The sequence below is a fragment of the Setaria italica genome, unplaced genomic scaffold, assembly GCF_000263155.2.
Source record: "Setaria italica strain Yugu1 unplaced genomic scaffold, Setaria_italica_v2.0 scaffold_11, whole genome shotgun sequence".
Lineage (NCBI taxonomy): Eukaryota > Viridiplantae > Streptophyta > Magnoliopsida > Poales > Poaceae > Setaria > Setaria italica.
In genome coordinates, this window is record NW_014576735.1 from 71,372 (window position 1) to 95,748 (window position 24,377).

Below are 24,377 nucleotides of genomic sequence, written 5' to 3' on the forward strand. Positions count from 1 at the left end.
AAACAAGCATCGCTGTCCGTCCACTCCGCTGCTCACTCTCGTGTCTCGTCGGGAGCGGTCACGAGCACAGCAGCCACCCACCACCGCCCAGCACCAGCAGCGTCGGCCATGCCGGGCTGCTACGTCGGCAAGGCCACCAAGATCTTCCTCGCCCTCCTCGCCCTCCTCGCCGTCGTCGGCGTCGTCCTCGCCTTCCGCACCGTCCTCCACCGCTCCGCCAGGTCCAGCCCCAGCTCCGCCACCGGGACCCCGTGCGCCGCCGCCGACGAGTGCCAGCCCGTCCTGCCCGGACCCGCCCTCGCGCAGCCCGCCACCGCCGCTCGCCCGACGCCCACGCCCACGACGGCGCCGCCGCAAAATCCAACCTTTCCCTCCCCGGACACCGCCTGGCCGCCGCCATCGCCTGTGCCCGTGACCCCTCTGCAGCCGCCGCCGTCGCCGATGCTGGTGCCCCCTCCGCAGCTCCCGCCGCCAGCAGCAGCCGTGCCACCGCCGCTGGCATTTCCGTCGCCTCCGCCTCCAGCAGAGATCGCGTCGCCCCCACCGGCATCAGCGACACCGCCGCCTCCCGCCGACCTGCTGCCGCCGCCACCGGCGTTGCCGTCGCCTACGCCGCCGGCTGCCCCGGAGGCGCCCAGCCCGACGGCGTCTTGATGCCGCTGATTCTTGACTGGCTCGGTCTCAGAGCAGGTTAGAGCTGCACAGATTTGGTAGATAAGCTAGCTTTCATGTGAACTACTGATTCAGTTTGTCCTAGAATTCGGTTCCAATTTTGTCTTGCTGGATTGAACTTTCACCATCTCCATCAGGATCTCGCAGATTCGTTCCGCATCTCTCTGGTCCAATTCCTTCTGTTGTTTACAGCTGATGATATTGTCAAAAATCAAGTTCGCTCATCAGTTCATGATTCTGTAATCCTGTATAAAAGTTTCAGATTCTTATACAAATCAGTGATCTTGACATCTGCATGTCGATTGAATTGAAATGAATTGACCAAGGACTGATGCATCCGTGGATGGATTGGATCTTGGTTTGAGTTGGGGAGATTCCTCATCGGATCCACCGTGCTGACCACCACTGACAATCACATTGCGGTGCTTCTCTAATTCAAGAGAAAAGGAGAACTTTTCTTTAACAAGAGAAAAAGAGAATGAAAGGAAATAAGAGCTGCCGAGATATGTTCTACTGTATTTTGGTACATGTAGCAAGTGATTTTCGTGCTAGCTCAGGTAGCTCTGGGGAACTGTGCGAAGTATATGCACAGAGCAGAGCTACATGATTAGTCCAAGGTTCCTTTTCATCCAGTGGCAAGGAAAGTCTGCAACTTTCTTCCCTTCCTTGCTGGAGGCCACATGTAACCGCTAAAATCCCATCCTACTTTTGTGAAACAGCAGCCCATCATCATTTCCCTGAAAAAAGTACTCTATGATACAAAAGTGAGCTCGATTTTTTAAAGGAAAAACTTACAAAAAAGAAACAGAGTTCCAGTCCTGAGCCTGTGTTTAACAGCACTTCAATTCTTCTGAATTGTCTCTTTTCTCGTAGTGAGTACAATTTCAAAAAAAAATATATAGAATACAATTAGGAATCGTGGAGTTTTCTTACTGCTACATGATGTGTACAGTTATGCAGAACTCATACTCTTGTCTCATTTCCTTGTGGAATGATGGATCAAAACAAAGTGAGCAGTCAGGGATGCACAGCACAGAGCATCTGTATGGAATCAGGATGGGATTTTCCTTTTCTACCTGACTCGAACCTGTCAGGAGAAGTGCATGATTATAATTTCTTGCTTGTCTACACATGTCTGGAGTGCAGAGTTTTATTTCTTCAGATACACAAATTGTCTCTTTGCTCAAACCGCTAAGCATATACTGAACCAAGTACTGAAACCGCTTTCAAAGAATGAGGTAGCTTTATTGGATCAACAATTACAACGAATACACACTTTGCTAATCAGAATTCAGAGTAGCGACACTCGAATACTTCTCATGGGAGCTCAAGGCAAGGAAAAGAAAGAGAAAAATCTAAAAGAAATAGTTTCTCAATCGCCAGAGAATAACTAATTAATTCGTCATCTTCAAAAATCACGCACATGTCCAGGTCTCTCAGATTACCAAGGCCAATGCCATCCCGACGGCGAGAGCCACGGAAGCCTTGGCTCCGAGCACGCCAATGGTGGCCGCGCCGGACGACTTCGGGGCCGGCGCCGCCGTGGGCGTCGAGACGGTGGGCAGCCCGTCGGTGGACGGCACGGAAGAAGGCTCCGGCGCCATTGCAGGTGCCGGGGTCGGGGCGACGCTCCTCTGGTGCCGGGGCTTGCTCTTGGCCGGCGCGGGCGCGGTGACCGCGGCGGCGGCGACGGTGACCTCGATCTTCATGCCGGCGGCGCAGTGGCCGGGGACGCTGCAGATGAAGTAGCGCTTGCCCGGGGCGGCGAGCTTGACGGTGGTGGCGCCGCCGGTGTATGACTTGACGGCGTTGGCGCCGGAGCAGGCGTCGTAGCCGGACTTGGTCACCTCCGTGACGTCGTGGGACGCCGCGTACTTGAACGCTATAGTGTCGCCCTGGACGAACTTCTGGTTGGCGGACCAGGCGTTGTAGCTGGTGCCGCTGGCGTCCCACGCGCCGTTGCCTCCCACCGGGTGGTCCGCCGCGGCGGCGAGCTGCACCACCAGAGCGGCGGCCACGGCCACGACGGCGAGGATGGATTTGGCCATTGCCATGTGGATCGACCTCTGCAGGCTAGGGTGCAAGAATGTGGCCGCTGTCTTGTTGAGCTTTTACAATGCCAGATGCGGAGGGTGATTGAGCTTGGATGGAGCTTGCTGCTGCGGGCACTGGGGTGGCAAGCAAAGCATGGCTCTTTATAGAGCAGAGATTTGCAGACTGGGCCATTTACGCGTAGGGTGGCAAAGGGTTGACGATGACGGCCGCGTCTGCTCGCTACGCTGCCGGAGTGCCGGGGTTGGTGGCCGGGCCGGACGCGGCAACTCTTTTGACCACCGCTACTACCGGCAAAGCTGTTGCCGTTGGACGGGAGGACCTCGGCGGAGCAGGCAGCAGCCGAGAACTTGTCTTGTCGTGCCTGCCTGCCAGGTAATGAAAAGCTGCCTCGATTGACGCCGGCCATGTGCAGGACGTCAGTTGCTCCATGGACTTTGGATTTTTTTTTTCTTCCCGAACCGACGGTTTTAAGTCCAAATTTTATCATCTGTACTAGGCAAAAGCAGGTATTTTGCTCCCCTCCCACACCTAAATTTTGAACATCTGGATCTAACTTTAACAGTTAAGTTACTGATCTTTCTCTAATCTCTTTCCTTTTTTGATAAAAAAACTCTTTCATTCTTTTGTTGTTGTGAGCTTCTCTACCACCTTTTTACACCTTGTCTCGCCGCTTCCACAATTCCGCTAATTTCTCTAAGCCTTGCTGCTACTCCCCGTCGCCACGGCAAACCTATTAGAATGAGACACGCATCCCTGGACTTTCCTACTGGCCATCCTCTACAACTTTAGCCATTGGGCTAAGCTTCCACCCCGCCCTCCTTGAAAATGCAAAACCCTGAATCCCAAAAGTTTTCTAGCCCACTAGAGAAGCATGATCTCGCTAGAGACAAATGGATCTTTTCGAAATTGAAAACCAAGGGTAAAAAAGGGGTGAGAAAAATCGAAGATGGTAATTTAATTGAAATGTAGAAAACACAAAGGTAGCTTTGTTCAGTAGATGACCAACAATGCGTGCGAGCCTTTTTTTTATTATTGAAAGGTCACCAAGGTGACGATAAGTCCCCACCTGAATTTCATTCACCACAAATTCCTGCGAGGCCGGTAATAGAGGGGGTGCTAAGCGCCAATACATAGACATTTATAAGACGGCAAGCCGTTTGGTTACAAACCAAACCTTTATTTATAGAAATTAAACATAGACATTATGGGCTCGTGGCTATGACTTGTTCCTTGTATTGTATGACTGCACATAATATTTCGTGTCACTATCTTCACCCCTTTCTTTATCATATTGCATGGAACATGTTCATTATTCAACCGTAAATGGTTATAAGTATGTGCCTGATTTGAGACGGAGGTAGTATTTCTTTGGTGGATGATGATTAGTGAAAATGGCCAGCAAATTTTTTTAAAAAAAAGGAAGCTGGATGCGTGAAAGATTGTGTAGATTTCACTAGTAGGACGAATTTCATTCCCTGTAGTTGCACGAGCTTGATGCCTTTTTTAACTAGTTGATGATTTTTTTGCCCTTGTGTTACAATGCAAATCTCCAAGCAGATCACAAAAGCTAGAAAATTTGTTTGGTCGATCGCAAATACTTAATATCAATCGGACATTGAATACAGATCGTGATCACCAAATAGTGTACGTTGGAAGAACAATAATGATAAGTTTATTCGATCAACACAAGTGACAGCAAATACATGCACTAATCATCATGTATAATAATAATAATAATAATATAATCGAATAGAATACACGGTAGCCAAAGCCAAAAGAAAAAAAAAACATCTGTAAACTTGTTCATCAACAACCGTCGGTGCGCCGCAGGATATAATAATTAATTAATTCTCTGCAAAAAAATAACAAATCATGCGTGCGTGTCACGACGCTCACATGGCCACCAGGGCCATGGCGACGACGCCCAAGGCGAGCCCCACGACAGCCTTGCCTCCAATGGTGGCCGCGTCCGACGACTTGGGCGCCGGCGCCGCGGTGGGCGAGGACACGTTGGGGAGCTCCTCGGTGGACGAAGGCTCCGGCGCCATTGCCGGGGCCGGGGTCGGGGCGACGCTCCTCTGGTGGCGGGGCTTGCTCTTGCCTGCTGGCGCGGGCGCGGCGGCGGCGACGGTGACCTCGAGCTTCATGCCGGCGGAGCAGTGGCCGGTGACGCTGCAGATGAAGTAGCGCTTGCCCGGGGTGGTGAGCTTGATGGTGGTGGCGCCGCCGGTGTAGGACTTGATGGGGTTGGCGCCGGAGCAGGTGTCGTAGTCGGCCTTGGTCACCTCCGTGACGTCGTGCGACGCCGAGTACTGGAACGCTGCAGTAGTATGTGCACGCAAAGTTGAGGAAGGCAGGAACATGATCACAGATGAGTAGTGCTGTACTCGGGAAGGAATAATGTATTGGCTTACACATGGTGTCGCCCTGCTTGATGGGCTGCTTTGCGGCCCAGGCGTTGTAGTTGGTGCCGCTGGCGTCCCAGGCGCCGCTGCCTCCCACCGGATGGTCCACCGCCGCGGCGAGCTGCACCGCCAGGGCGGCCACGGCCGCGACGGCGAGGATGGCTCTGCTAGCCATGGCCATCTCTAGCTCTGCTTCTTCTTGCGGATGTTGCTAGGCGTTGCGCAGCTGAATTGAGCTCTGCAATTGCAAAGCTAATGGTGATTGGTGCTGCAGGTGTTGCTAGCTGGGGCTGTTGGCTCCTGCACACCGGGTGGCCTGGCTAGCTTATATAGATGGATGGATGGATGGAATGGAGTGGAGCAGAGAAGTCGCCGGGATGCATGGAAGGTGGCGGTCGTGTCGTCAGAGCCTACGCCTGCTGGAATAATAGTACTGTAGTGACTGACAGATCATGCAGGCATGGTTGACGGCCGGGGTTGGTGGCCGGACAGACGGGGGACGCGGCAATTCTTTTGACCGCGCTCGCAGTCGCAGCAACCCCAAGCCAAGGTAGCTGTTGGGAGGGAGGGACTCACTCAACTACCCTGTTCTTGCCGTCGACCCGGTACCTGCGTATTGCAGATAAAATGGCAATGTCCTTACTGCTCTATCTCTTCCTTGCAGCATACAACGGAGATTATTCACGGATGGCCATGTGCATTTGCTTAATCGTCATGTGAACCAAACCGAACCAAAGCAACAGTGATTAACAATGATTGTGGCCTGCATACACACCATCTTACTTAGTTTACATACACATTCACATTATTCTTTTCCAATCCATCATCGATCGTCGGTTGGCTGCGCATAAACTAATGTTTGTTTACAGGTCTCCACGTTAGTGTGGAGGCTAATTGGGGAGACCCAAAAGTCCGGCAGCAAGCTAACCTGTGTTCATGGCTTCCACGAGCTAGCTAGTAGCTTATTGTTAACTATTCTAAACACTTGTAGGATATATAGAAGTTGCTTTAGATTGCCGTTTATATTCATTAGGCGTTTACATTGAATGGAAGCATCATCCCATCTCTGCAAATACTAATCAATCGAAAGGGAACTCATCACACCTTGGTCATCAGGTTCTATTGACATGTCTGTATACATTGACACCTTCTACTGTCATACATATACATATATTCTTCTTCTAGAGACCACTATATATGCATGTCTGCATCTCAACTTTTATTGGTTGAAATGATATTTATATACATCTGGATAACATGCATCTTAGTAATGGATCCAATGTGTAGTAATTCTGAAGCCAGTTTGTCATCAACTAAGGCATTGTTTAGTTACCCTAAAATCCTAACTTTGACACTATGTAAAAAAGAAGATTCCCCATCACATCAAACTTACAGTACATGCATGGAGTACTGAATGTAGACGAAATCAAAAACTAATTGCACAGTTTTGTTGTATTTTGCAAGACGAATCTTTTGAGCCTAATTAGTCAATATTTGGACAATAATTCACAAATATAAACGAAACGCTACAATATGCTACAGTGCTGGCATAGTGATTTTGGTTGTCCAAAATCAGGCAACTAAATAGGCCCTAACCACAGGATAATAAGCACGTACGCCAATGAAATCATTGGCGCAAACATAACTAGCGCGCTGTAGTTCTGATGATGCGTGGGAGTGGCGCTGCATTGGCATTATTGGCATTGGCTTCCGTGTACCGTCAACTCCAGCCAAGAGACGGTAGGGATTGGCTTTTGTGTGGGGCAGCAAGATTCCTCACCTCAATCACACGGTAGTAGTTGTTATACATAATAGTATATTGGAGTAGCCACTATTAGGAAATGCCACGGGTGATGATCGAGTGATCGATGCAATGAGAAAACTGTGCTCTAGATCGATGCACATTGTTACTCCAATGCTTGTAAATAACCTACAGTGTGGCTATGGATCCAATATGTGTGTTTATTTATGTGCATGTGAGAGTGGTTATAACTTTAGTTTCATAGGAGTTTCATGCGTATTAATTTATTACCACATCAGCAAAATTGCTGACTTGATGAGATCATAATGAGGAGATTTCATCAGAAAAAGAGAGAAGTTACCCATTACACTTAACTGACTCAGTTATCAAATTCCCAACCAGCTACCTCCTTTCTCGGCGCAGCAGCCATCATAGCATGTGGTTTGCCTTGCCTTTCAGGCGACCCGGTCACAGGCACAGCTTGCATTGCAACGACGAGCCGAGGTGCTGACAAGCACTTGAGGTTCAGTAAAGTAACCCATACCCTTTAGTCCCTTACCCAGCAGCTACCCTAAACTGTATTCATCTCCTAGCCAATAGCACTGTTTTTGTACCGTTGCTTCATACCAGCTCTCCGCGTTGACCCATGACGGTGGGGCTCCTGGACACCTTGTGCAAGATGTTTTGTTTTCACATCCACCAACAATAGACTATAACATATAGAAATATGCTATTTTTTATTTTTTACTCCAATCTCTATATATGGAACAATGTTTACTGGATTATCATTTTGTACATTCTATATGCTTCAATTTTTTTAAAAAAGTTGGTTTAACAATTGGTGAAACTTGAATCAACATTAGGAAATAAACTAGTTTAACATTTCAAATGTATATTCAAAAGTATGAAACATTAATATTCAAAATGTTCAAGTAGTACATTCTGGATGTTGATTAAAATATTACTTTTATTTTGTTGCAATTATTTTGAATAACACAATGGTTTAACCGGAACCGAAACTAAATCACCAATTGAGAGAAAAATGCATTCCAAGTTAAGATTCAAACTAAGCCACCCCTCCAATCAAATTATGCTACTCGTACATGCCATGCACATGGCTGACTGACTATCTTATTCTTCCACCTTACCTCGGCCATCCATCCATCAGAGAACGAAGCTTTCCACTAATAGGGCCTTTTGTCTGAGCCCAGCCCAGGCAAACCTTAGGCAATCTATTTGGAAAAAAGTCCTTTTGACGTCCCTCATCTATCACCATAGTCCGAGTTTCATCCCTCTTGTGCAAAACTAGGTATCTGCTATCCCTTAACTTTAAAATCCGTTTATTTTTTTTATCTCTTGGTTGTTTTGAGAGTGGTTTCGCATAACATGATGTTAGGTCCCACATGTCTGGTAGTGGATCCCACATGCCAGTGGATTTCTTCCTCCTTCGCCGCGTGCTCGTCTCCGCCGCCGGAGATGGCCTCCTGGCCGTTGCGCGTCCTATGGCGGTTCCTCTTCGACCTCAACGTCGCGCAAGAGTAGTTCGAGGAGGAGGAGCCCGAGGAGGCATTCCAGGAGGAAGGGGTGGAGAGAGAGTCCTGGTGGAGCAGCATGAGGAGGCAGCTGTCGAGGATGAAATCGTGGAGGAGGTGTTCGAGCGCGATGAGGAGCATACGGATGAGGTGATCGTGGAGGAGGAGGAGGCCGCGGCGCAGCCAGCGGCGTCATCGGATGAGGTAATGAGGGAGGATGAGGAGGTAGGGTGATGAGCCGGGGGCAAGGAGGAAGAGGATGGACTACGAGGTCTTCATGGATGGGCTCCCGCACGCCACCGCGGAGGGGGACGAGGCACGAGCGCTTGCGGACGGCGGAGACATCGTGGAGGTGCGCCTCGTGCGGGACCCGGCGTACCAGCGCCTCAATAAGGGGAAGGAGGAAGAGGGAGAAGGAAGAAAGCCACTGGCATGTGGGATCCACCACAAGACATATACGACCTAGCACCATGTTATGCGAAAGTACTTCCAAAATAGTCGAGGGATAAAAATAAACGAATTTTAAAGTTAAGGGACGGTAGATATCCGATTTTGCACATGAGGGACGAAACTCAGACTATGACGATAGCGATGGATGAGGGACGTCAAAAGCACTCTTTCCATCAATTTGCACCGAGAGGTGACGCTGTTTCTTTGGGCCGAACCTATTGACCAGTTTGACAAGCCCAGTTGCTTAACGGGCTGCTGACACGACCCACGCTCGCAGCCCAGAAAACGAACCTCTCGTTGAGCTAGCTAGAAAGCGTGTCGCCAGTTCATACAGATTTATATGACAATTGGCCGATGATGCTATAATATCTACGTGCAGAGCACAACAAGATTCATCATCATGAATTCAAATCACCAGTATATTGTTCAGTTTTGGCACAAATTAACCAATGATTTTGTTGAAATAATAGGTCTAGCCCATAAGTAATTTCAGAATTTCAAATAAATCTCAAAGGCCCATGTGGGCAAGAGGTGGAGTGGTGCAAGTCTTTAGTCCCACATTGCTAGTGGAGGGGAGGGATGACCAACTTAAATATGGAAGTTGTCTCCACTCCTCCAAGCTATGTGTGTGGGGAGGGAAGGAGAGCTCCACACGCGTGCGCTCGCCTCGTCTCGCCACGCCACGCGAAGGGTGCAGTCGCGCGGTACCTGCGTGAATGGTCCGCCGAAATCCGGCCCCTCGCCTTGCGGGGGCGTGGCTTCCTTTTGCCGTTTTATTTTTTGGTTACTTGGTCGTTAAGTCAGCGAGATATATGGAATCCTAACCGGTTTAGATCACGATCGCAACGTGAGAATCGTGGGCTCTCCTATATATGCGACCTACCGGCCTCTACCAAAAAAAAGATCTATTCGAGCTAGGGTTTTTTTGCCTCCTCTCGCTGCTGCGCCGCCACCGTAGCCTACTCCATCCCGATTGTCGGCGTGCACCGGCGATTGGGAGAGCAGGTCTCCGGAACCGTCGTCTTCAGCGATCCTGCACCGGGAGAGGGCGAATAAGGTTTTTGGGAAGCGCTCTGCGCGACTGCTCGATCGCTTCCTCCGCTTCGTCAAGTTCTTCGTCGACTCCTTCACCACGGCTCGTCTACCTCTTCGTCGCTTGGGTCTCACTCGTCGCCGCGAACAACGTCAGACTGCTGATCGTCGTCGCCTGCTGTATCCGGTAGTCGTCCAGGAGCCGGTTTTCATCAAGAAAGAAACGTACGATCTCTTAACTCACATTATGTCCTCCCTACTAGCTATTATGATTTGTTGCAGTCTGATAGCACTGGATAGTATGGTAGAATGTCTGATTCTATTTGCAATGATAGACTTGTCTAGATCTTGCGTAGACTTGTCTAGTTTAATCTGCTGTTTGCTCATCGTATTCATGATTTATTTCTGGATTAAATTAAAACTAAAAGTGCTCATATTTCCAACAGATTTAACCATGCATCCAACCAATGTTTCAAATAATACAATGCCAAGGACGACGTACATTCATGAACCACGCATAAGAACAAAATTAAAGTTAGGGAGAAGAAAAGAAGAAGAAGAAGAAGAAGAAGTGAATAATGGAAAAATAATCTCAAATTAAAGCAGCGATCAGTCGACGTAGATTGCGCATGTGGCCCTGATCTCGCCGTCGGTGCCGGTGCGCACTCCGATCCTTCCCATGTTGATCATGGAGACGGCGAAGTCGGCGAAGAAGACGTCGACGGAGGAGGCGTTGGTCATGAGTTGGACGTAGGCGCCGGAGAGGCTGTCGTTGAGCAGCGCGTCGGAGGCGAGCAGCGCCCGGTGGTTGTAGACGTTGTTGTAGTACCCCAGGTCGAAGGTGCTGGGCGTCGTGGGGTCGAGCGGCTGCACGGTGGCGACGTTGCCCGGCTTGCACTTCGCCGTGAGGTTCTTGGCGTAGTCGGCGTCGACACCATGTGTAAGCCAATACATTATTCCTTCCCGAGTACAGCACTACTCATCTGTGATCATGTTCCTCAACGTTGCCCGGCTTGCACTACTCACGGTGAAGCTAATGGTGATTGGAGCTGCAGGTGTTGCTAGCTGGGGCTGTTGGCTCCTGCACACTGGGTGGCCTGGCTAGCTTATATAGATGGATGGATGGATGGATGGAATGGAGTGGAGCAGAGAAGTCGCCGGGATGCATGGAAGGTGGCGGTCGTGTCGTCAGAGCCTACGCCTGCTGGAATAATAGTACTGTAGTGACTGACAGATCATGCAGGCATGGTTGACGGCCGGGGTTGGTGGCCGGACAGACGGGAGACGCGGCAATTCTTTTGACCGCGCTCGCAGTCGCAGCAACCCCAAGCCAAGCCAAGGTAGCTGTTGGGAGGGAGGGACTCAGGGGGTGTTTGTTTCTTTAGCACATTCTAAAATTCATGTCACATCGAATGTTTAGATACTAATTAGAAGTATTAAGATGGAGACTAATTTGCGATACGAATCTATTAAGCCTAATTAGTTCATGATTTGACAATATGATGCTACAGTAAACATGTGCTAATAATGGATTAATTAGGCTTAATAGATTCGTCTGGTGAATTAGCCTCCATCTGTATAATTAGTTTTATAATTAGCTCATGTTTAGTCCTCCTAATTAATATCCGAATATTCGATGTGACATAAATTTTAGGAGGTCCTAAAGAACCAAACAGCCCTTCACTCAACTACCCTGTTCTTGCCGTCGACCCGGTACCTGCGTATTGCAGATAAAATGGCAATGTCCTTACTGCTCTATCTCTTCCTTGCAGCATACAACGGGGATTATTCACGGATGGCCATGTGCATTTGCTTAATCATCATGTGAACCAAACCGAACCAAAGCAACAGTGATTAGCAATGATTGTGGCCTGTGCATACGCACCATCTTACTTAGTTTACATACACATCCATCATCGATCGTCGGTTGGCTGCGCATATATATATATAAATTAACGTTTGTTTACAGGTCTCCACGTTAGTGTGGAAGCTAATTGCATTGGGAGACCCAAAAGTCCGGCAGCTAGCTAACCTGTGTTCATGGCTTCCACGAGCTAGCTAGTAGCTAGCTTATTGTTAACTATTCTAAACACTTGTAGGATATATAGAAGTTGCTTTAGATTGCCGTTTATATTCATTAGGCGTTTACATTGAATGGAAGCATCATCCCATCTCTGCAAATACTAATCAATCGAAAGGGAACTCATCACCTTGGTCATCAGGTTCTATTGACATGTCTGTATACATTGACACCTTCTACTGTCATACATATACATATATTCTTCATCTGTGCAATTAGTTTTTGTAATTAGCATATGTTTAATACTACTAATTGGCACACCGTGCAGGGAAACAATACGGTCAAGATACAACTCTGCATATTTCTTGGCTGTGTAGGTGGTGTGAACAGGAAGAAAGTGTGCAGACTTGGTGAGACGGTCCACGATAACCCAAATGGAGTCATGCCGCTGAGATGTAGGGGGAAATCCCACAAAGAAATCCATGCTAATGTCTTCCCATTTCCATGATGGAATAGGTAGCGGTTGCAAGGTACCCGCTACCTTCAAATGGCTTGCATTGACACGTTGACACGTGTCACACTCCGAGACATAGCGTGAAATTTGCGATTTCATTCCACTCCACCAAAAAATTTGACGGAGATCATGATACATTTTATTGTTGTCAGGATGGATTGAGAATTTGGAGAGATGTGTTTCATCTAGGATTTGCTTCTTGAGAGCTGGGTTAGATGGAACAACAAGTCGGTTCTCATAGTACACTCTCCCATTTTCATCCTGTCAAAAATGCTTGTACCCTTCATCCTTCTGTGCAATCTTTCTTTTAATTAGCTTTAATTCCTCATCCTCTAACTGTGCCGACCCAATTTGGTCTTCCAAAGCAGATTCAAGAGAAATATGACCGAGGGTTCCATGGGAAATGATCTCCAAACTAAATTTTCCCATCTCATGATACAGAGTTTCTGTAAAGTTGGTTGCCGATAAGCAATTGCAATGGGTCTTGCGGCTGAGAGCATCTGCTACTACGTTGGCTTTGTCTAACCAAATGCAACCCCTAGCCATTAGCTAACTAAATTTTAGTTGAGGAGAATCAAACAGGACCTTACTCTATACAAGTACTGATTATTTTCACTTGCCTAACCAAATGGACTACCTTACACCCGTTTCTTGATGGGAAATAGAAAACCAGGATGTAAAATATGGGGAATTCTAGGACCAATAAAAAAATAAGCAAGTTGCAGCACGAGCACATGGCAATTTGGTAATGCGCGTAACATGTAGTCCCGCCCCGTCTGCATGGTTGCATCCCTATTCCCGCTCGTCACCGCTCGTCATTTTATATGCAAGAACTGGGGCATTCCGGCCTAGCTCATCCTGGGAGCCAACTAGAATCCACCCTAGCTCCGTAATAGCCACCCCGTTCACAGAACGGAGCTCGCCGGTGAGCACGGTGAGCACGCTTATCCCTCTCTTCTCGTTCTGGCAAGCTCCACGTCTGAGACACTTAGTGTTATTGACTCGCTGATGAGTACACGTCCTCCCTCCTGGCACAGATCTGTGCGCTGCTAGCTGCAGCGTCGACTTATTTCTCCCTCCAGCAAGTACCACGGCGGCCGGCGTCGGGGATCTCCTCTCCTGGTGAGCCACTCTGATCCAATTCCCTTGCACACATGCACCTTATTTGCTCGCACGCAACCAGCTAGCTAGTAGCCTCTCGATTATCGCGTGTTCTCATGTGATAACGTTGTTCTTTGTTCTGTTTTGTGTTCTTTCCTATTGGAAACGAGACTCGTCAAGCAGTAGGTCGATCCGCATGCACCCAAACACCGCAGGCGCGGCAGACCGTCCAAAACGCCAACAGCTTCACCGCCACCTCTAGCTAAGTGGTGTTTGGATTCAAAGTTCACGGATTAAAATTTAGCTCCTAAAATTTAGCTCCTAAAATTTAGCCCCTAAAATTTAATTTTGCTGGGGTGTTTGGATCCATGGGCTAAATTTTAATCCTCATCAAACAATGACTGATTTGCCCTCCCTCCTCCTCCTCTCCCTCTCTCTCCTCTCCCCTTCGCCGCTGCTCCCTCCTCACCACACGCATCATGCTGCGCCGCTGCTCCCTCCTCACTCCCACTACCACCACCACTAGCAGCAGCGAGATCCGAGGGCCGGCGCGCTCCAGCTCCTCCCGCCTCTCATCCACGCGAGCTCGGGCGACGCCGGAGGCGGCGGGGCTGGAGGAGGCGGGAGGCCGGAGGCGGCGGGGCCGGAGGAGGCGGGGGGGGGGGGCGGAGGCGGCGCGGCCGGCCGGAGGAGGCGGGGGGCCGGAGGCAGCGGGCTCGGGCAGAGGCGGGGGGCGTGTGGGAGGCGGAGGAGAGAGGAAGTGCGGGAGGGGCAAGGCACGGAGGTGGAGGAGAGAGGAAAGGGGGCAGGGGTGGAATTTGTGGTCCAGGTTCACTTTTAGCTCCTTTTAGGACCTCTTTGGGGGCTAAAATTTAGCTCCAAAATTTTAGCTATTTATCACTTTTAGCCCTCCTGTTTGGATCCCAAGAGCTAAATTTTGGGCTAAAAGTGCAGAGCTAAAATTTAGCCCTTGGATCCAAATAGGCCCTAAGATCTACTGCGTGACCTTTGCTTGTTGCCCATATATGCTTGAATTCGAATATCTAGACTTGTAGAGCACTTTCATGTTTCAATTTGGATGAGCAGCAGAGACTTTGTGTCTCACCGGAAAATGCCCTTTTTCTGTCTTGGAAAATGTACCTAAGAGCTGGTCCACTGTCAGTGATGTCGTCAAAGCCTCAAATTGTTATAGAGTATGGCTAATAATTTAGCCATTGCTGACTTTATACTATTGCCATGGTCATAAACAATCAAACTGAACGCGCCGCACACCCAGCACTGTACCCTAATTAACCCATTAGTTCCGTTGTGGTGTGGGCACGTGGCCAGCACGTGACCGTCACCATCATCGGCCAGCACGTTTGGTGCTAATGAAAGTCAGGGGGAAGCAGGGAGCTGCTAATCACTCGTTGGACGTGCGCTGCGGCCGCCGGAAGTCTGTGTGACGGTGAGACAATCTCGACTAGGTTTTTCCCGTTCTCGGCATTGGTCGTGCTCGAGGTGTCATGGCCGGCCGATGGTGGTGTGTCAATGTCTCAAAAGCATTCTTTTTTTCTTGCACTACGTCAGAAAATGTTTTTCTGGCGGTCACAGATTGGTCTGGGCTGGTGGATGGCATAACCACCCGCAAGTATAGTGAGCTCACTCTGCTGGTGGGTGGTTGGTAGCCCGCTAGCACAGTAATTTTTGAATAATAAAAAAAAATGGCGACCAGTGTCGCCCGTACGCCGCCGCTCGTCCCGCCCGCCGGCCGGGCGCCCGCTCGCCTGGGTCTCCGCTCGTTCTCGCACTCCTTTGGGGGCCGAGATGCCTCTACCCGCCGTGGTTTGGATCTGCTAACCCTTCCTTTGGAGACGAAGCCAAGGTGCTGACGCAAAATCAAGGTGCAGATGCCCCGCTGCCCCGTCCTTGCGGCCAGCTGGATGTCCGGCCGCTCCCACCACTGCTCCTGCAGCCGCTCCCACCGGGGTCGCGAGCAGCCGGGGAAGACTCAGCCGCTGGAGGCCACGCGCGCCGCTCGCCGCAGGAGCCCCCGTCGCGTACGCTGGGGAGGAAGGCCGGTGCGCGGAGGAGGAGCGCGGCCGCCGGCCGCCTCCAATGCCGAGGGGCCGCGCCGCTGGCCGTGCCGCTCCGTCCTCCTGCTGCCCAGGTGCGGCGGTGCCCGCTGTGCTTGCCTTGGAAGATGAATGAATAAGGGCTTCCTCCAAAAATACCAACTTTGGCACTATGCAAAAAAAAAAATTCTCCATCACATCAAACTTGCGGTACATGCATGGAGTACTAAATGTAGACGAAATCAAAAACTAATTGCACAGTTTTGTTGTACTTTGCGAGATGAATCTTTTGAGCCTAATTAGTCAATGTTTGGACAATAATTCACAAATACAAACGAAATGCTACAGTTGCACATTTATGGTAAAATACAAACTTTGCCACTCCTAATTTGGGAACTAAACAAGGCCTAAGGAGAGAGAGGGAGAGGGAAGGGATAAGAGGGGGAAGAGAAGGTTCGGACCAATGGGAGAGCTCGATTTTGGAGACAAGGATCGCTGACGTGGCGGAACGTGTTTCTTTCAAAACATTATAACCAAATTTTAGATAACTAAACGATTTTAAATAAAACATTTATCAACTACCAAATTTTATATCTCGTTAAGCACTACAACTTTGATATAAAGTTTTAGGTTTAGAAAAAAAACCATATATAGAAAAAATCACATTGAATCATCATTAGGCTCAGAATAGAAAAAATAGAAACTGCACAAATAATAGATTGTTGTAGCAAGTCACAAGTCACACGATTTTTCACGCGCAAATGCGCGTGAGCTGCGCGTGCGTGTAGCAACAGTCTCCTTCTCTCTCATTTGCACCTATTTTGGATAGAGAAGAGACTCTCATATTTAAGCAAGGCAACCTCTCCTTGAACTAGCAATATGAGACTAAAAATTGTACATGCTTTGAAATTTTCAGATTGGGCCACACATAGGCCTAAATCCAACAGCTTCTGGTTGTGCAACTTTTGGTTGTGCAATTTTCAAATTGTGGAACTTTTGGTTAGTTTGCTTCTAAAAACAATTTCATTATATTTCGCTGTGCTGGTGAGCCACATAAGCGCCCGCCAGCACAAATGGGGAGCACTGTGCTGGTGGATGCTTTTGTGGTCCGCCAGCACAGTGGCCACTGTACTGGCGGGTGCTCCCCCACCAACACAAGAAACCACTATGCTGGCGGATGCCAATCACTTCCGCCAACACAGTAATTTACCTGTACCAGCACAAATCGTTTTTGTGTAGTGTTGATTAATGTTAGAATCTTTTAGGAATGCCTAATTTTGTGTACATACTCATTTTGTCCCAAAATCTAGCTATTTTTAGGTTTGTACTAAGTTGAACTATTTTAGGTATGACCAAATTGACGTAAAAATATATCAAAATATTGATACCAAATTAATTAGTATTATCAAAATAAACATAAAATATATTTTCATGGTATACTCATTTGGTGTTATAGACGAGTATTTGATTGATTTATAATTAATGCGAAGTGATTAGTGCGGACGAGCGATGATATGTATTTATCGTACTTCAACCGTGTTAATTAATTAGGCGCCTAACCAGCAGCTTGCTTACATGTCTTTAATCAACTTATCCAGAGGAAGAATGACCAGCAGAGTCGATAGAAATGCCGGTCGTCATCATTACCTTGGGCTCATTGACGGGAAATGGCCAGAAGTTCATTTCATCAACGACTATGCGGTGTTCATGGGTTACCTGTCAATGGCTGTGACGGGGACAGGCATCCTGGTCCTTACGTGGTCCACCGTTGTCCTCCTAGGTGGATTCGTCACCCTGCTAGCGAGAGAGGACTTCTGGAGTCTCACGGTGATTACACTCGTTCAGACAAGTGAGTCAATCTCAGGACTGTTTCTTTTATTATTTCACTGTTTTTGTGACTAATCTCCCTCAATTGCGAGAAGAAATTTCTAGGTTTGTCTGGTTCATGATAAACATTATTTACTGGTAGCTAGGTTAGTTTAGCTTAGATTCGGCAACTAAATTACCTAGCATGTTGCGTTACTATAGTACTAGGAAATGTTGGAACAGAAACGGGAAGACATCAGCGCCAAACCGTTGGGGGAGGACTAAGGTCAGGTTTGGTTTCTCCTGCTTATTTTTAGCACTCGTCACATCGAAGCACTCGTCACATCGAATGTTTAGATACTAATTAGAAGTATTAAACGTAGACTATTTACAAAACCCATTACATAAGTGGAGGCTAAACGACGAGACGAATCTATTAAGCCTAATTAGTTCATGATTTGACAATGTGTTGCTACAGTAAATATTTGCTAATGATGGATTAATTAGGCTTAATAGATTCGTCTCGCCATTTAGCCTCCACTTATGTAATGGTTTTTGTAAATAGTCTACGTTTAATACTCCTAATTAGTATCTAAACATTCGATATGACATGTGCTAAAAATAAGCAAAGGGAACCAAATGCCCCCTTAGGTTGCCTACAGGCCTGGGCCGGACTAACACTCCCAAGTAGCTAGAGATGGCAATGTGCAATTGAAACCCGAGTACCTGATGATGGGTTTTATCCGATAATAAGGAGGCGGGTATGGAAACATATCTTTACCTGCGGGTGTATTAATGGTCAAAAAAACATCTACCTGTCGGGTAAACGGGTGTGGGTATAGATGTATACTACCCATACCCCGCATACCCATGGGTAAAATATACCTATCTATAATAGGTGATGAGTTTATAAATTTATACTTTGTTGGTGAGGGGTGACTTGGTATTACTAATAACTAATAATTTTCTTATTTGTAATACTATTGATTGGTTAAAAATTGTCACATGTCTTGCTTTTATTTATTCATATTTATTGATATGTGCCTTTTATAATGTGTTATGTTCACAATCCTACTATTCTATATCTACAAATACCTGCACGAGTATGGGTATGGGTAAGTTCCTATACATGTACATGGTACGGGTATTTTAACAGGTAAAATTATAGTTGGCGGGTGCGGGTTATAAGGTGGCAATACCCAGCAGGTATCTACCCGTTGCCATCTCTACACCCAAGCTAAACCCAAACCGAAGCTAAACTAAGACTAATATGCAAAATGAAAAGGTACTAAAATGAAAGAAGACCTTTGGATGGAGCTTTCCATTAACTCCGGATACTCTGCATCTTTTTATTTAAAAAAAATCCCTATTTATAGAAAGTCGAACTGTAATAATCTAAAATTATAACTTATTGCGACTAAATGACTAATCCCGGAGAACATTCGAGACCATATCCCGCACAACATTCGAGGACAATTCAGTAACTACACCTCATGTCACATCACTTTTCAACCACTCTACCTTCGGCATTATCCGAATTATAGAGGTAGGGGTGGAAATGTGGATATGGATATCGAATTATCCGATATTTGTATCCCCTAAAATGATAATATGGATATCCGTATTCATATACGAATTTACCTAAAATGATAATATGGATATCCGTATTCATATACGAATTTACTATGGTACCAAAATGCATATTTCTAAATTCGTTTTTCCTTGATTTTCTCTATCCGATTTCACATCCGTATTCGACGCTATTCAACACTATCAATATCTAACAATGTGAAACTATAAAGTTATCTCTATAACTAATGACAAATGATGTTAATTTGAACAATAATAGTGACATTGGCTGGTGAGGCACGTTGGCGGGCCGACGAGCGGGCCAGCTGGTGTGGCGAGCGCAAGCGGCTTGAGCTGGCAGGGAAGCTGGGCCAGGTGGGCTGGGTTAGAAGTCAGGTTTGGTTAGCTTTAGGTTTTTAGATTTAGGTTTTGATTTTTAGTTTTAATTTTAGTTTGAATTCAAAATTCAAATCTCACACAAAAGCAAGAGTTCAAATAAAGCTCAAAAAGACCCAAATCAGCCACACATGTTTTGAAAAAGAAATTTAGGTGAGAGTGATTCATAGCTTTTCAAATGAGCACCACATACAACCATAAAGGTTTTTAATTTTTTCAAAATTTTCACACATTCAAATATTACAATTGTTGGGAATATTACAGTCTCCCCCCCATGAGAATCTGGTCCTCAAGATTTAAGCTTTGACCTCCTCAAATAGGTGTGGAAACTCCTTCAAATCGGCCTTTTTCTCCCAAGTTGCCTCCCAAGTCCTCCTCGTAGCCTTCTCTGCACGGTCCAAGATCTTGACCGGGTACTCAACATACTCGAAAGTGTCCTGCAAGTGCTATGCTACGCCTATGGTGCGGAAAGAAAAGGGATATGAGGTGATGGAGCTCACGGAGGCAGCTTGACCGAGATGACGGCGGCGATCTTCAACGGTGGCGGCGACTCCTAGACGTTAGCTCCGGCTCCTTACCGCAGATGGTGCCCTCATCCTTCTTCTCCCCCTTTCCTTCTTCTTCTTCCTTCCTTCCTTCTCCCGCGTACTAGGGTAACGGCGCGGGGGCAAGGGGTAAGGAGGTCTTTCCCTACCGGTGGAAGGCTCTAGAGGCGGGAGACGATGCTCGGCCGGCGGGAGAGCATGCCAGCACAGCGAGGGCCGCGTCCGTCACCCGACGCATGCGGTGCGCGCATGGTCTGCAGGAGGAAGAAGAATAATGGCCCCAGGTGGGCTGGGCCAGTGCGCAGGCGGCAAGTTGCTGGGCTGGCACGGCTGTGGGGCCGAAGTGGCGAGGCAGCCTGCTGAGCGCAAGCGAAGGGCCTGCTGGGCCGAAGTGGAGGGAAGCGTGCGGCTGCGGTAGCTAGGTTGGCGAGGCATGTTGGCGGGCTAGCGAGCGGGCCAGCTGGTGCGGCGGCCGCAGACAGCCTAAGCTAGCACGGGAAGCTGAGCCAGGTGGGTAGGGTTAGAAGCCAAGTTTGGTTTGCTTTAGGTTTTTATATTTAGGTTTTAATTTTTAGTTTGAATTTTGGTTTGAATTCAAAATTCAAACCTCACACAAAAGCAAGAATCCAAATAAAGCTCAAAAAGACCCAAATCAGCCGCACATGTTTTGAAAAAGAAATTTAGGTGAGAGGGATTCATAGCTTTTCAAATGAGCACCACATACAACCATAAAAGTTTTGAATTTTTTTCAAAATTTTCACACATTCAAATATTAAATATTTGCGAATATTACAATAGGCCGACTGACTTGATTAAGTCACCGTACCAAACCCAAACACAACAGGAGCCTACGTACGAAACAGCGTTCTAGTCGAAGACTGAGATCCCTCGATGTCAGGAGATAGTCTAGGATATATAGATACAACACCGTATCACCCCAATATAAGATAGTCTAGGATATATAGATACAACACCGTATCACCCCAATATAAATATAGATGGTTAAACGGGCGGCCCAGCCCAGCCTGGCCTGGCCCGGGCATGGTTTGGCTCAGCACGATTCGGCCCATATAATAATCGTGTCAGGCCGAGCTGGCCCACGGGCTAAAGCAACAGCCCAAGCCTAGCACTAAAGGCTGTTAGCCATGCCGGGCTAGCCCGATGGCCCATCGGCCCATGAAAGCCCATCGTGCCCATTCTAGCCTGGCTTAGCTAAAAAAAATCCTTCATCAAATTAAATTTTTGAAGGCAAAAATTTAGAGATATTTTACATATAAACACATACATTCAGAGGTAATGATCATACAACGCATATACAAATCACAATTAAACGTGCTTAAACGTGCCTTGGTGGGCCGGCCACTAATCGTGCCGGCCCGGGCTAGCCCATGGGCTGACATAGCGGCCCAGGCCTAACACTAAGGATGAGTCGGGCTAGCCTGGCCCATCTAAGACCGTGCCTGGATCGGGCCAAAATCCCGTGTCGTGGGCCAGCCCACGTGCCACGGGCCATATGGCCATCTATAAATATAAATAGGTCTAGTACCTTCATTTTAAGCATCGAAACCCTAGCCTACAACACTTGTAACCTAGCACCCCCTTTGTATTCACTGAGATAATACAAAACATGACTGGACGTAGGGCGGCTTTTATCTAATATAATGGTTTCGTAAACTACATGTTCCTGTTCCATCTTGATTGATCTTCGATGGAATACAAGCCAAATATCAGCTCATCCAAATCGATCGTCTATAATTATCCTGTCTTTCAACCATGATGCTAGCTAGTAAACAAATCATTTAAGTCGGAAACCCGCTCTAACCCCCCATGTTCTTGTTAAACAGCGTATTCAATGTTTTCCTGAAGAGGAATGTGAGCCATATTGGGTATTCGTTCAAGCGCCTACGGGAGTCCGCACTCTCCGTTGCGTTGGCGCGGAAGGATCAGTACCGGCTCTGCAGTATAAGGGGGATGCTTCGACTGCTGGTGTTCACCATTTTGCTGTGCCCGCTGTTTGGGCTGTACCTGTTTGGGCTGTTTGTATCCCCCTGGATCTCTCTGTGGCGTCTATGGCGTACAATTGTCAGGCACGGCCACATGTTGGGAGGAGATGCAAACTTGAAGCCGGCGCTACTGATATTGTACTCCCTGGCTCTGTTACAGGGCGTGCTCTTCTATTACTGGGCCATCTCTGCATTCGAGGGGAAAAAGCTGGTGAAGCAAGTGGCCGAAGCATACGAGATAGACGAGGAAGACAAGGCACGCGAAACAGTATCAGACTATCTGCAAATGATCAGGGAGGGATGCGAGAAGGACCTATCGTTTGCCAAGGGCAGGAACCTCGTCACGTACGCTGTGGACCTGATGGAGTCCAATTCTCCCGACAACTACCTTTCCGCGGCAAGGATCCTGGACACGCTTATCCGGCAGTTGAAACATACGGGGGATAGGCAACAGACGCGGATAAGGAGAATGGTTGCATCGGCATCAAATTCTGACGACAACACCGGGACAAGATTTAACCTAACTGTTGTCAACCTGCCGCAGCGTGTGGTGAAGAACCAGCAAAGCCTGATAAAAAACATGATCGGATCGACATTATCCAGCGACACCGTCAAGATATTGGTTCAGATGCTAGATTCCAAAGACGAAGATGGCAAAAAGATCAGTGAGATGAGGTTGCGTGCCATGAGGATTGTGGAGCATTTTGCCAGCGAGATCCGTCTGGACAAGATCATGTACGGTATCAGGAACATATGTTCGTTGCTCGAACACAAAGAATCGGAATCGGAAGGATCGGAAGACAAATATCAAGTGTATCAAGTATATAGTACAGGCATGAAGATCCTCTCGAAGCTCGCCAAGGATGATGAAAACTTGAAGCACATGAGCAACACGGATGGCATCATCGAGAAGATCGTCACGGTGATTGTACAGTGTAACAAACTCCACTGCGATGAAGATCATGACGAATGGTTGACAATAGCAGGGCCAGGCATGCAGCTTATAAACCAACTCGCGCCGTCTGCTAGTTCAAAACCCAACAATGTGCACCAACTAAGTGCATTTCTATTACTCCAAAATGGGATCGGAACCCTACAGACTATGATCGACTGTCAAAAATGCAAAGGGGATGCTGAGGTGCAGAAATCGCTCATAAAGGCTCTAGCACAAATGATATCCACCATGAGTATGAGTCAGCAGAAGTTGCACCAGGAAAACAAAGAAGGAACCAAGAAACTCATACAAAGCTTCATCAATTCACTGGTACTCAAGTTTCTCGACGGCAGTAGCAAGAGCTTCAGAAATTTGGCTGGTGAATCGCTGGCGCAGCTGTCCCTCACAAGTCTAAACAGTACCAAGTCGATCCTCAGTGCACAGGTTGGTATTGCCGATACCCTCACTGTTATTGTAACGGACAAGAAAAGGAACAAGAAGTACAGAAAAAGTGCAGCAGATATCCTGGAGCATATGTGTAGGCATTACAATAGTGATGACGCCGATGCTTTCAAAAATCTGAGTAGTGCAATGATCCGTGACATTCCTAAGGTATGCAATCACTGTCAACTAGAGTAGTACTAGCTACCGTTTCCGCTAACCTTATAGATGAGCTGATGAATCCACGTCGCAGGTGGTAATGGAAGTACTAAAGGGTGACTCCGAGAACCGCAGGTCGAAAAGCTACGTAGAACTGCACGAAGCGTTGGCAACCCTTTGTGAGACCGTATACATGAAACTGATCAGCGGAACTGCTGATTCGGTTCCGGACTCGGACGCCGCCGAAGCCAGCCTGGAAGCCGAAGCCGCCAAGATCTGCCAGAGCATCGAACTCCACCCGGCCGTGCCATTCAGTGAACTTGTGAGCAGGGCACAAGAAGTCGTGGAGAAACATAGAAAACGGTCATTGGAGGATTGGGCGGCCAATTCTACGGACGATGATGACCACGCCTGTCGTATCATGTGACTGCGCATGGATTCTCTCGTGTCACCAGATGCGAAGGAGATCGATGCGAAGGAGCCAGGGAGATCATCGATCATGGTGGCACTACTCTCATGGTGTTGTGTGTCGCGGTGTCGCCGCGAAAACAGCTGTTTAATTTGTAGCGACCTTTTAATTTGTTCCTGATCTGTTTACCGCGTCGTCCTCTCTTCTGAGAACTATATATATGTGTCGTGAGCATTTGAGATTATTATCATGTATTCCATGTGTCCATGTGTGCAAAATTTGTATCTGGCGTAACAAAAGAGCTTGAACAATGATCGAAGTCTTTAAGCTAATTCAGTGTGGACCATATTCATTATGCATTGATTAAGGAATGTATATTTATTAGGGCAGATCCAACTTCTATGTGTAGTTTATATAATGTCATGTCAACAAGGCACTTATTTAGAAACTACACTCTAGGATCCATAGTGTGGGTCCATGATAAATTCACTCTCTTTGCTCTCCACCTATTATATTTGTTTATCGTCTATTATGGAGAC

At 47.6% G+C, this 24,377-nt stretch overlaps 4 protein-coding genes across 4 annotated transcripts; 1 reads left to right on the forward strand and 3 right to left on the reverse strand.

Moving 5' to 3' along the window:
* Positions 1-108: 108 nt before the first annotated feature.
* On the forward strand, positions 109-695 carry LOC101754096 (ice-structuring protein-like). Its single transcript, XM_022823629.1, has 2 exons — positions 109-322; positions 427-695. Exons 1-2 carry the CDS (start codon positions 109-111, stop codon positions 693-695), a joined length of 483 nt encoding a protein of 160 aa, XP_022679364.1.
* Positions 696-1,887: 1,192 nt separating this feature from the next.
* On the reverse strand, positions 1,888-2,982 carry LOC101754492 (mavicyanin). Its single transcript, XM_004987206.3, has one exon. The coding sequence runs from the start codon at positions 2,724-2,726 to the stop codon at positions 2,109-2,111; it is 618 nt and encodes a 205-aa protein (XP_004987263.1). The 5' UTR covers positions 2,727-2,982; the 3' UTR covers positions 1,888-2,108.
* A 1,445-nt stretch (positions 2,983-4,427) lies between these two features.
* On the reverse strand, positions 4,428-5,448 carry LOC101754890 (uclacyanin 1). The gene is made up of 2 exons (XM_004987207.2): positions 5,142-5,448; positions 4,428-5,047 (listed from the first exon to the last, which is right to left on the reverse strand). The coding sequence occupies exons 1-2, from the start codon at positions 5,311-5,313 to the stop codon at positions 4,620-4,622; spliced, it is 600 nt and encodes a 199-aa protein (XP_004987264.1). The 5' UTR covers positions 5,314-5,448; the 3' UTR covers positions 4,428-4,619.
* A 5,048-nt stretch (positions 5,449-10,496) lies between these two features.
* LOC105913645 (peroxidase 27) lies at positions 10,497-10,841 on the reverse strand. Its single transcript, XM_012843173.1, has one exon. It carries the CDS (start codon positions 10,839-10,841, stop codon positions 10,497-10,499), a length of 345 nt encoding a protein of 114 aa, XP_012698627.1.
* Positions 10,842-24,377: the final 13,536 nt, after the last annotated feature.